Genomic DNA, 12,665 nt, shown 5'->3' with positions numbered 1-12,665 from the left:
CTGGTATAACAAAACCATTCAGAAATCATTTCGCACTTAGGAACTGGTACTTGGGATGAGTGCATCTGGCTCTAGCAAGTCAGGGCTGACTCAAACCTATGACAAGCCAGATCACAAAGTAAGAAATTTTAAGTGTTCGGTATGTTTGACCATGCTAGTCAGTGCCTAAAATAAAATTATGCTCATGCTGAAACCTTTCTCTAGGTTATTGTGTGTTGAATTGCTATGCTAAAATGTGAGGATGTGCTGATTTGCCCTCTCTATTAAAATAAATCACAAACTACCCAACAAGCCTCCTCAAGGAGGGCAGTGGGATTGAGAGGCCGAGCTGAGGGTTCAGATTCTTAACTTGATGAGGTGGAAAACACGTAAGGTAGACAGACAGCGGGGACAGCAAAGTCCATTGTGCAGAATATAAATCACATTTGTCTGCAGTGCCATGTGAACTTCAGGCTTTGCTGCAGTGGATTGAGGTTGCTCTGGAGCCACAGCTCACTCATGCATGGGAAGGATGTGGCTCTGCGGAGGACATTTCTGTACTGACCTGGTTCTTTGTGTGCACCTTAGGTCCAGTGGATGAATACATGCTGCCTTTCGAAGAAGAAATAGGTCAGCACCCATCCCTTGAGGACCTGCAAGAAGTGGTGGTTCACAAGAAGATGCGCCCTGTGTTCAAGGATCACTGGCTGAAACACCCTGTACGTCCCTCCTGGTTAACGGTGGAAAATGTTTTCCTGTGTGATTGGAATGAGGGATGTGGTAGCACATCACTTGTAGGCTTCAGGGGGAAGCTAACCAGTCCACCCTGGTGCATGGATCTGCTCGCCAGTGCTAAAGAGAGTCAGTGCTGGGAATGAGGGGTCGCTTAACACCTTCATGTTCCCTTTTCCATTTCTCCTTCTATTTAGAGAGTAAGTTAGCTGATTAAAGACAGCCAGTGCTAAACATGGAGTGTGTCTGGTGGTATAGTAGGATTCCTTCAATATGGTGAAAGAATGGAAAATAAAGTGTTTTTCATTAAGAAAAAGAAAATGATCCATAACATCAGAGATGCATACCTCACAAACTAGATAGATGCAAGACTTGAACAATTTTTTGAGGAAAAATTAATTAGATGTGAAGCAAGCAGGCAATGAAGCAAAATGCAGCATGGGTTTCCCAGAGGTAGAAAATTTCAGACTTGCATTTTTAATAAAAGATAGTATTTTTTTCAGACTGGGAAACTAAGCAGATGATGAAATCTCGCAGGGCTTCAGAAAGAAGCTAAATGCATCTGTTCAGACCAAACTGCCATGGTTTTGGCTAGACTCAGGTGCATTAACTCACTGCCTCGAAGTTGAGGGCTGTGGGCTGTAGGTAAAGATGAGTCTTCAGTTCAAATGAGGGTTCAGGTAAGAGCTGCGCTCTTCCAGCAGTGTTGAATTTAGCTATTCTGGTTATATAAAATCATAGAATGGTTTGGGTTGGAAGGGACCTTAAAGCTCATGCAGTTCTATTCTCCTGCCATGGGGAGGGACGCCTTCCAGAAGGCCAGATTGCTCAAAGCCCTGTCCAACCTGGCCTTAAACACTGCCAGGGATGGGGCAGCCACTGCCAGTGCCTCATCACCCTCACACCCTGTGCCTGTGTCTCATCACCCTCACAGGGCAGAATTAGTTTTCAGTTTCTCTTCAGAAGTGACTGCAAACACAGCAGTGGTTTCATAGTAACTGATATGATGCTGTCAGCTCTCATGGTTTTATCATGGGAATCACAATACTTGATGTCTTGTCTTTTAATACTTTAATTGACGAATCTTTGGCTATATTTTTATATTAAAGAAAGTACTTTTGAGGCTATGAAAAAAAGTTGTGTATGACCTAGAAAGCAAAAGCTTTAAAAAAAAATCCCGAAACACATATTTAATGTCACTTTTAATGCTTATCTTGTGATAATTAGCATAATTTTTTGAATTGGCATGATGTTTGGGAAATTGCCACAATAAGAACAATCAGCCATTGGAATAACTTTCCCAAGGAAGTCATGGATTCCCCAACACTGGACATTTTTAATATTCGGCTGAACAGGGTGCTGGGCTATCTAGTCTAAGTCATGCTTTGCCAAGAAAGGTTGGACCAGATGATCCTTGAGGTCTCTTCCAACCTGGTATTCTATGATTCTATGATACCATGGAGAAAATACTCTTTACAGCGTTAGGCTGTGTTAAGTGGACCTCCCCATCTGCTGCAGACAGTCCCTGGAGCAGGCTTTGGTGCTGACAGTGCTTTCTCCCCCTTGTTGCCTGCAGGGCTTGGCGCAGCTCTGCGTGACCATCGAAGAGTGCTGGGACCACGATGCGGAGGCTCGGCTCTCGGCAGGCTGTGTCGAGGAGCGCATTGCACAGATCCGCAAATCTGTAAACGGCACTACCTCGGACTGCCTCGTCTCCATCGTGACGTCCGTCACCAACGTGGACTTGCCGCCCAAAGAGTCTAGTATCTAAGTCCTGGTTCACTTTTGTCTTTCCAGACTCAGTGGATTAAAAACAAAAAAAAAAACAAAAAAGAAGAAGGTTTTAAGGAAAAACCCACACACAAAAAAAAATCCACAAAAAAATACAAAAATCCAACAAACACATGAATGCAGCTGCTATTTTATCTTGACTTTTTATTATTATTGTTATTATTATTATTATTATTTTTTTGGATTGGATCAATTTTACCAGCACATTGCTCTACTGTATTAAAAAAAAGGACATTTCAGCAAGCATTCAGGTGCCGACTAATGAATGCAGAAAAGGTGCAGGTACCTCAGAACCTCAACAAACTCACTTCAGTTGTTTTTATTTTATTCAGTTTTCTGGGTTTCTCTTTATTGGTCTGTCTTCTGAGCGGAGCATCTGTGACATAAAGGAAAACCACCTACCATCTTAGAAAACGCAATGCTGCAAGCTGTGGAGGAAACTTAAGACTGTTATGTAAAGAATACACCTTCCTCAAAAGGATGTTTTTCCCCATTTTGTTTTGATTTTGGGTTCAGTTCCTTTTGGTTCTCGGGTTTTTTTGGAAGTGAGCTTACAGCAGATGTGTCTTTTACGGATCTAACGGGTGTCATTGTAACATGGAAAAAAAAGTAACTGGGCAGAGAATGTTAATTCTTGATGGTAGAATTGAAGGGGGGAGCGTAGAATAGGGGTGGGGAGAGCGACGTTGGATTTGGCAGCATTTGGGGAAACATCATTTGCTATGGAGCTACTTCTCAGGTAACCATAGAGGAGAGGAAGGACATTTCTGGGCAGAGTATTAATGACTGCAGAGTGTGGAGAAAGCTGAGTTAAAGAGCCAGTGGTTGTAAGCAAGGCACTAGTTCTTTCTTCCTCCAGTACCTCAGGCTTGGGTGGTAACAGAACAAAGCAGAACTATAATTACCTTTTATTTTTCAACTCCAGGTAGTAATGAGAAGGATGCTTTTAAGCCATGTAATTGGAAGAGGTGGGAAAGTGTGTTTTCAGACGCACTTTGGTAAAAGACTGGAAGATGGCAAAATTTTTGCATCTTACTTCAATTGTGAGTCAGTTCAGCAAATTTGGCCTTGGGGCTGGTGATCTGTCAGCCTAAGCTACAGGTGCAGATGGTGGAAAAAGGGAAAGTGTGAAAACTGGCTCTATAATTTATTTTTTTTCATTATTAATTTGGGCTTCGGGGGTGGTGGGAATGCCTGAACCGGTGGCAGATGGCTCCTGTAGCATCTGAGACACCTATGAGCTGCCCAGCTGCAGGAGGCAGAGGCAGCTCAGCAGCAGCAGTGATTATCGCAGCATCTCTCTGACTGGTTTCTTTGACGCTGCTTTCTCCTTGCTCTGTGACAAAACTCTTTTGTCTTAAAGTGGTGCATATTCTAAAATACCATTACTCTTATTATGCCATAAACTCGCTCTAGTCAGTGAATGTTCCTAATGCTGCTGATTCAACATTGAAATATTTTTTTAATTTGCAAAACATGCAATGTTTAAAAAAAGGAAAAAAAAACCCTAAAAAAAAAAGAAAAGAAAACCAACAAACACAAAACACACACGTTACGTGGCTTCCGAGGTTTAAACTGAAAAAAAATTTAAAAACTTCATGACCACAGACCACCTCAAACCAGAAATACCTCAGAATTTTCTACTTGTATGAGTTTTATTATATATTTTGTTAGTTGTGTTGTCTTGTAGTAAGTATATTTTAATGTAAGTTGGCTTTTATGACAAGGGAGTTTTAAAAAAAGAAAAAAAAAAAGAGAAAAAAAAAGTTCCAAAATCTTTTAGGAAGTGCTACCATTTTTTTTGTTTGTTTGTTTTATAAAGCACCATTGTAAATAACTGTATACAGTTGTAGAATAACTGCCTATATAAGGTACCTGGGCATTATTCACTCTTATTTGTGAAGGCTGTTTCCATTCTCTGTTCATTTTTTTGGTCTGTTTTAGTGAAAGGACAGTACATCTTTTTTTTATAATTTTTTTTTTATTTTATTTTTTTTTTACTTTGAATATACCATGAATTCTATGTCTTGCTGGACTGATAAAGTTATGTCTATTGGATGGCCAGAACTTCTAAATTTCCCTTTGTATTAAGCCAAAATGCAGTCCTAAACTAATCACCCTGTAACGAAAATGTAAAGTGTGTATTATATAAATGAATTGGACTTCTTGCCACTGCCAAATTGTCAGCGTGCACCCTTGCACAGATATAATTTATTAAGCGAACAAAATGGCTGATTGGAGAAAATATAAAGAAAATTAAAATATATTTCTTGAAAAAATATAGCTTTAAAACCTAGAGGTCACAAATGAGGACATGGTCCTTTATCTTGAAGAGACATTAAGATAATTGCCTTAATTTGTCTATCTGAATAAAGTCTTAACCTATTCTTTCAAGTTACTGAATGTATATTGCATATTAGTATGTACACACATGTAACTGTATTTCTGTGTGTAGGTTTGGAAGTTTCTGTTTCTTGATGTGCTTCTGTTGAGAACACCTTGACAAAACCAGACAGGACAAAACCATTCTGACCAAGTGATGTCCCTGGTGGGGGCTGGCATCTTTGGGCCTGATGCTGCAACATACCTGTGCTTAGCATTAAGCATGTAGGTAGCTCTTCTGGTATCATGATGTTGGGCGCTCACTTAATGTTAAGTGTGGTTGTAAACATTTGCAGGATCAGTATTTTTCATGTTTAATACATTTCTGCACTGAGATTTATATAAAAATGTGACTATGTTTTAGAAGTGAAGTGATGTAAGGGTTGGGGTGGAGCGTAGAGCAGTTACGATTGAGTGAATACTTGTTTCAAGGTGGACTTGCTCCCATTTCCCCAGGAATGGGAGCCAGTTCATATTGTTGCAGAAAGAAAAAAGCTGTACTGTCTTTTAACTGTTATTATCTGTTTGGTGTTCTGGATTTTTTCCTTCAGCATTATGTATTATGGCTAAAACAGGCTTATTACAGCAGTTGCTTTTTTTATCCTAATTTCTTTAAGAAGCTTTAAAGTATTTATTGAAAGTGCCATATGATTTTAATAGCCTATTAGTCTCTGAAATCTTCTCTTTTGAGAAAGCATAAACAAAAATTCTCACATGTAGCTTATCTTACTGTGGGGAACTGCACAACTATACAAACTTTGACTGAATGTTGATTGTAAAGTATTATATCTTCCCTGGTGTGATGGTTCCTTATAGATCATCTTGTCAAACAGGATTCAGAAACTGATTTTAAACAGAATTCCCAAACTGTGTGTGTGCTGAGTTAAAAATTTTAAATGTGTGTAGGTATGGGTATGTGTGTCTGTCTTGCTATTGCAGCAAAGAAGGAAATCGTGAGCTTTTGCTTATTTACTGATTTCTACAGCTAAAGCTGTTCTTTCAAACTGGAATTTATTTTATTCATGAAGACACTGTCTGATTAATTTCTTGGTTTTTCAACACTTGAGCAGTCAAGCAAGTAGTTTCCTCATCACTGATCTGGCATGTGAACTCTCACTGACAACATGATTTTGGTTCTGTTCAGTACTGCAGAGTCTTTTTCCAAGTCGGCATGGGCACATCCATAGGTGTAGCTGTGAGAAGCAATTGTGGCTTTTTCCCCCTTAACACTCCCTTGAATATGATGGGTACAACACCTCTTAAGTTACTTCCTAAGCTCTAAATTTCACTTCCCATTCAGACTTGGAGGATGTAGCTCTTCAAAAACTTTGCTGCACAACTTTTTGTTGACCTTCATCTCTTGTATGGCAGTTCGTATGTGACTATGAACCTTGGGCAAAAATTCCTCTTGACTTTAGGAGCCAGGATTACCCATCAGGATCCCCATCCCCATGTGATGTAACTCCCTTTATGAATTTATTGCACTGACTGGGCTGGATTCCTAGGTGGAGAATGTTTGAATTCACAATTTGAATCTGGAAATGCCACAGAAACTAAAATTGCTTGGTTTGATATGATAGTGAATTTCTAATGAAATTGTAGTAGTGCAGCAAGGCTGGAAATTGTATGTGTCTCATATGCATGCCTATATGCATGGCTATAAACCAATCTAACCATCAGTTAAGTAATACCAGGCTTATTCATTATGATTAAGGATTTTAGCTAGTCCTGATCACAGTTTTCTCTAAGACAAAAGAAAACCACTTTTTATTCTACTTCATTTTTCAGCTGCAATTCTCTTACAGAATATACTATGCTGGATAAAGTTACACCTATGGAAATGCTGAGATCTTTGTGTATGTTTGTTTCAAAGAGAAGGTCCGTGAGTGCCCTCAGTAACTGTACTGCATTTCACTTGTCTCTTGGCTCACTACTGTTCCCACTTGGAGTTGCTGGTTTCAGTAGGAGCAGCAGAAGCCTTGGGACCCCTTGGTGCAATGTTGCTGGGGAGTATTTCCAGGTTGGCAGGGTCAGGCCTCGCCGTGGGGAATCCTGATCCCCGTTAGTATCACAGCATGGAAACCAGAGAGCACGCATTTTATTACTCTTGTGCTACTTCTAGGCAGACTGTCAGAACTTACCCTGCCTTACTGGGGAAGGATCTGGTTTCATTTAGTATGGAAGAAACTCGTATTGCAGAGGAAGGTCTTGGTCAGTAATGTCATGACAGTGCTGTTGTTTCAGTCCTCTTCAAGCCACACTCCACTTGAGAAGTTGCTAAGCAGGAAGTGTCCCACAAACTATCATCGCTTTTTACATACAGAATCTTGTTTGGTAACATTGTAAATAATATAGACTATATAATAGAGGAAAATAAGGACATTTTGACTTTTTTACTTTTGGAAAAATAAATATATATATTTTAGTTACATATACAAACAAAAATTCTACATTGTGTGAGAATTCTTTTATACCACAAATTATTTTTGTAATGTCTGATATGTTTCTGCAGGGAAAAGGGAGAAAGGTCTGTGTACGCACAGCAAATAAATATATATATATAATGTTTAAATTAAGTGTGCACTACATCAAAGTCTAGACAATAGAACAAGTTTAGCCTGAAACGAGTTTGAGGCAAAAGTTTAGATGTACTAGGACATGCTTTGAGGGTGGCACTAAGTATATGTTTAGGTTATCTTGCATGTCACATCCTTTCTGCTAAAGTTGCTTATTGCTTTTTTATGACCATCTTCAGTTTAACCAGGAAGAGCTTTTTCATGTATTCATGTGAGTATCCATATGTGAGCAGTGTGCCTTTTGGCATATGCCGTGATGCTGCAGTGAGTTGTGAAGTCAGGGTGTTAAGAATTTACCAAGACCAAATAGCCGGGCTGATCTCACTCACTGCCATATCCATTTATAGCAGCTGCATCTGCTGCATTGACAATATGATCTGTAAGGAGCTGTTGCCAGTAGAGTCCTGATAAAACCAATTCCTAGAAGTTCCTTCTCTCTGAAGTGACACAACTTATCAGGCCACAACAGAGCATGCAGATACATGTTCTGTGTTCCCAATGTCAGATTTCACAGAGTGGGTTTGAGGCACTAAAGTAAAGGAGCACTGTCATGTCCAAAGTCCTACTTGGAAAAAAAGCATTCCAAGTTTGCATAACCAAGGTATTCTAAAAGTATGAAAGAAAAAACTTTACAATGTATTCTTTTCACTTAAGCTAACTTTTCCCACTGAACCTAAAATTCACTCCAGTCTTTCTGGTTCCCTTAACTTTGACAACACAGTGTCATCGGGGTAAGAGTTCCTGAGAAAAGCTTTAAACCAAACAATGTGCCACAATCCCTTGAAGCTGGCTTGACAGTGTGCCTTTTGAAATTAGTGCTTAGGTGACCTCAAGCAGGCTCCTACCATTGCAGAGACCTGCCGTCCATGTTCTCAGTGAAATCCTGGCCTTGTGGAAGCCAAGGGGAGAGCTGCCATCCAATTCTGTGGGAACATGAGTATGTGTTTGTGTGTTCCTGGAGCGCTTTCCAAACACACCTGGTCCTTTACTTACATGGGACTTCTCTTTCAAAACTCTAGTTTTAGGGTGACGCTCAGTTCCCTGACTGAATCAGTAACCTCTCAAGTAAGCAGTAATCCTTTATGTCAGGACATTTCCACAGAAAGAGGTAATACTGGTGTTACGTCCACCCAGCTGTTCTGAAATGTAATGCTATTCTGTTGTGCCTTTATTTTGACATGTAAAAGCAACTGCTGTAAGCTTTTTTTTTTCCTTTTCACCTTTTACTAGTTTTTTTTCTGTCTGAAAAAAACACTTTTCATTGCCCAGCTGTTATTTCTGGATGCAGTCTGTGATCCAGGTATTTCAAGAACCAATTACCTCAAACCTCATGTTAAACAGTGTTGCTATCTGGATTCTCCTTGATACTACAATATTGTAACATACACAAACAGGAACCTTGCTATATATGGGTGTTTATATATATGTATCATATACATATATACACATATGTATATGTTATATATATGTAAACGGAGCAAAATCCCCAAGGACTGAAGGAAAAAAGCAAAACTTTTGTTTGCCAACATTGAAACCAGAAGGGCTTCCCTGAAGCTCTGTAATGGCATTGTGCTGGATGTTTATCAAGAAAGTGTTTTCTGAAAAGTGCTTCCTTTATTAGCCTTTTATTTCAGTATTTTAATGGGGCAGATAATGTGATTAAAACACTCTTTATGCGTTTTTTGACCCATTTTGAAGCAGAGGCCTCTTTCCAGCTATTAAAAAACCCCAAACCATCAACCAAAACTCAATGTGTAACATTCCAGTAAGGCCAGTATTGCAAAATTAAAAAATGTTCTGGGAAGACTTTATAGCTTCTGGTTTTTTTTGTGAAAAGAAAGGTATTGGCTATACCTTATTCAGCTTTTCTACTGTTTTGAGGAACTGAAGTTTAACCAGTAACATCCTAATCAATTAAAATCCTAATTCAGTAGTCGCTGGCATTTCTGTATTGCCACTCCTGTAAAAAACAGAACACCAAAAAAAACACCCAACCCAAACCAAAAATCCAGCCATGGCATAAGAGGAGGAGGTTGGAGCATTTCATAGCTCCAGAACATTAATTTAGTACTAGAGCAACTTTGTGGGTAGCAAAAAGAGTATGTTGGCAAGACCTAGAACCTGTCTGGCCCTTTCCTTTTTCCAGCTACCTTTTCCCAAGAGCCTTCTCATACAAGCAGACATTCAATCACAGTGACTTCTTAATGGTACTTAGCTGAAGAGAATTCTTTTCAGGTTATGTTTTCTGAGGAAAAATAAGACCATTTTGGTCATTAGCATTTTACTGTTCCCCTCCCAAATGTCTGTTTTTAAAAAAATCTATTGATGTAGCTGATGCAACATTATAGTCAGTTTTAATTGGACAGAACAGTAGCTTTCCAATCCAAATAGTAATGAATTTACTATTATTAGTAATTCTCTTAATTAACTACTGGTAATTAATGGCTAGTAATTAATTCACTACTATGAAAGGAAGAAAAGGAGGTGTTTCTCTTTACCCATTTTTTTCCTCAACTGTCTGATGTGTCTATGGCTACTGATGGTTTATGATTATCTTTGGAAAATCTTTCACAAAAGTACTAAAATCTCCCAGAAGGAGGCATTTTGCAATGCTGCTGGCCTTCCAATGGAATAACTGTGATGTAAAGGTCAATCTGTTGGTGGATGAGAATTGAAGGAGGTGGTTACTGCAAACTAAGTAACATTCTTGACCTCAATTCTATGCCGTAAGTCCGCACAATGCCATTGTCAACCAGCTCAAACTATATGCTTATGAATTCTGCATGATCCTCATGATAGAGTTGAAAGCCTGATCTTTCACCTGTTAATATTTTCACATTCGTCCTTAAGTTTAACAAATTTTATACTGTAAAGTTGACTTAAGTACAGTTTGATGTCAATTCTTGTGGAAAGAGCTTTCTGCATGTAACATTAGATGCATACAGTTAAACAACACAGCATAGTATGAAACTCACAAGAAAATGTTTTGGCACCAGCAGAAAGAAATCTCACCCTAACCATTTGTCATTTTAAACCATCTTATTGTAAGTTTTACCAGCTACTTCTAAATTTGTGCTTTATTTAAAGAAATAAAAATCCTAAGACTCGTCTAGCGTAGTGAAATATGTGTATATCAGTTTTAGGATAAATAGCTAAGTCTTATTACGCTGTGTTACTTAACTTGTATATATAGAGTATACATAAGAGTTTGCAGTAACCTGTTTCTCCAGGATTTCCAGTTTGAATGGATTTAAACTCAAACTATGAGATTAAGTAAATGATCTAGAAGATTGCAGAATAAACTGAGTGTAAATTACAGGAAGCTCTATCAGATGGTGAAATAATTTTTAAAGAGTCTTTTGGTCCTTGGCTCAAATTCCATAAGTACTGTTTGTATACCAAGATATGTGAAATGTAAATGTTGTAGGTTATATTTCACTCTTGTAGCTATAAAAATGTAGAACAGAGATAGCTTGTACTACTGAGTTAACAAAAGTTATACTAAAGTATCCTGTTAAAGAAAAAAGTATACAGAGAGTTAAGCTCGTTGCTGTAACCCCTTTCGGACTGAAGTGTGCTGATTTTTTATATATATATATTTTATATATGTATTCTGCAAAAGTATATATATATAAAATGTATATATAAAATGGCCTAATGCAGATATCCATTGTATTGCAGTTATGAAATGAAGACATTTTGGAAAGAACATTGTATCATAGTTCATGAATTTGCAGTGGATCTTTGTTCCTTTTTACTGTGGTATTTTAGAAATGAGTCTCAAGTTTGAAATTAGATCTGCCAAGTTGGAGTTTTGCTGCTTCAGCTTTGCACTGGGTGTCTGAATAAACTTGTATGAATGTAGTATTTGCCCTGTGTGAAGCAGCTACACCCCAACAGATAGGAGGAAAAAACTAGAAAGAACTATTTCAAGTTTATCTTTTTGTATATGAAAAATAAACAGTAAATTACAAATAACTGTTTCTCTTGTTGGTGCAATGTTAAAAATCATTGTTTTTATTGTATTTGGCATCTAGCTGGAGTATTTCACTTTCTACATAAGAATGTTTTGGTGTTTTAATGGAATTTCTAATCCAAAATGCCTAACAAAATCCCTGAAGAGTCATAGCTGAGGCCTCTACTACCCATCAACTGCAAACTCCTCCAAAGGGAAGAAGGAATTAGCTTGAATCACTGCATCCTTTTAATTGTGTTGCCTCTATACACTGTGGTAAAACTGCTTATTACTCCCAGCAAAGAACCGCCCACAAAGAGCATTATGGGCATGCTAAGCTGCCTCAATAAAGTCCAGCAACGTAGCTGCAACTGCTACTGATGGGGGTTTAAGCTAAATCCCAGGACTATGTAGAGAAGTGTCTGCCCTTCCCTTCCACTAGCTCTAGCAGAGGATCAGAGGAGAGAGCAAAGGGCAGTGATTGCTTAAATGGTTCCAACCTGAATTGCAAAAATTTACCCACTAATACCTTCACAGTCACTGGAAGTGAACCTCGAATGTACAACTGCTGTTAGAGCCGTGAACAGTATGAACAATCATGCCCTGTTCATAGTGTGCCCCCAGATACTGCACAGTCAGGTCCTTAACAAGGACAGCTGGTTTTTTATTTTGGTTAAGGGAAGCTGCTAGCAAACCAAACAAAAAACAAAAAGCTGCCTGTGCTAAAGTCATGGCATGGTGGTGGCACAGCCCTCATGTTTTTGCCATTGTTAAGCTGATCTTCAGCAAAAATGCCTCTTGCTTGGTGCTGGGTTGGAAATGTTTGCAGTGGACCCATGCCATAGAATTATAGAATGGTTTGGGTTGGAAGGGACCTTAAAGCTCATCCAGTTCCAACCCCCCTGCCACAGGCAGTGACACCTTCCACTAGACCAGGTTGCTCAAACCCCATCCAACCTGGCCTTGAACACTGCCAGGAATGAGGCAGCCACAGCTTCTCTGGGCAACATGTGCCAGGGCCTCACCACCCTCTCAGGGAAGAATTTCTCCCTAATTTCTAACCAAATCTATCCTCTACATGAGGCCGCCAGGAACATTAACAGGCACCTGTTAGGGAAAACCGGTGATAATCGGGGTGGTGGTTTTCCTAACAGAAAGTCTGACGTCAAGCCACCAAATGGTGACTCAACCCAACCCTGCACCATGCCTTGGGGCATTGCATTGCTGCCTGAGGACTAGCTTTAGGCACC

General features: G+C 39.1%; 1 protein-coding gene across 1 annotated transcript in view; it reads left to right on the top strand.

The window, feature by feature from the left end:
- The window catches only part of ACVR2B (activin A receptor type 2B), a 96,363-nt gene extending 93,826 nt beyond the window's left edge, over window positions 1-2,537 (top strand). Inside the window, exons 10-11 of the mRNA XM_061348257.1 lie at window positions 568-698; window positions 2,288-2,537. Coding sequence (XP_061204241.1) covers window positions 568-698; window positions 2,288-2,482 — 326 coding nt within the window. The 3' untranslated portion in view covers window positions 2,483-2,537. The remainder of the gene's footprint in view (window positions 1-567; window positions 699-2,287) is intronic.
- The last annotated feature ends 10,128 nt before the right edge of the window (window positions 2,538-12,665 follow it).

This window comes from Neopsephotus bourkii, unplaced genomic scaffold (genome assembly GCF_033783945.1).
Source record: "Neopsephotus bourkii isolate Nb327-2 ecotype Australia unplaced genomic scaffold, CSIRO-AGI_Nbou_v1 NB_53, whole genome shotgun sequence".
In the NCBI taxonomy this organism is placed as follows: Eukaryota; Metazoa; Chordata; class Aves; order Psittaciformes; family Psittacidae; genus Neopsephotus; species Neopsephotus bourkii.
Note: the sequence above shows the minus strand (reverse complement) of the source record. Positions and strands in the feature narration are given on the sequence as shown.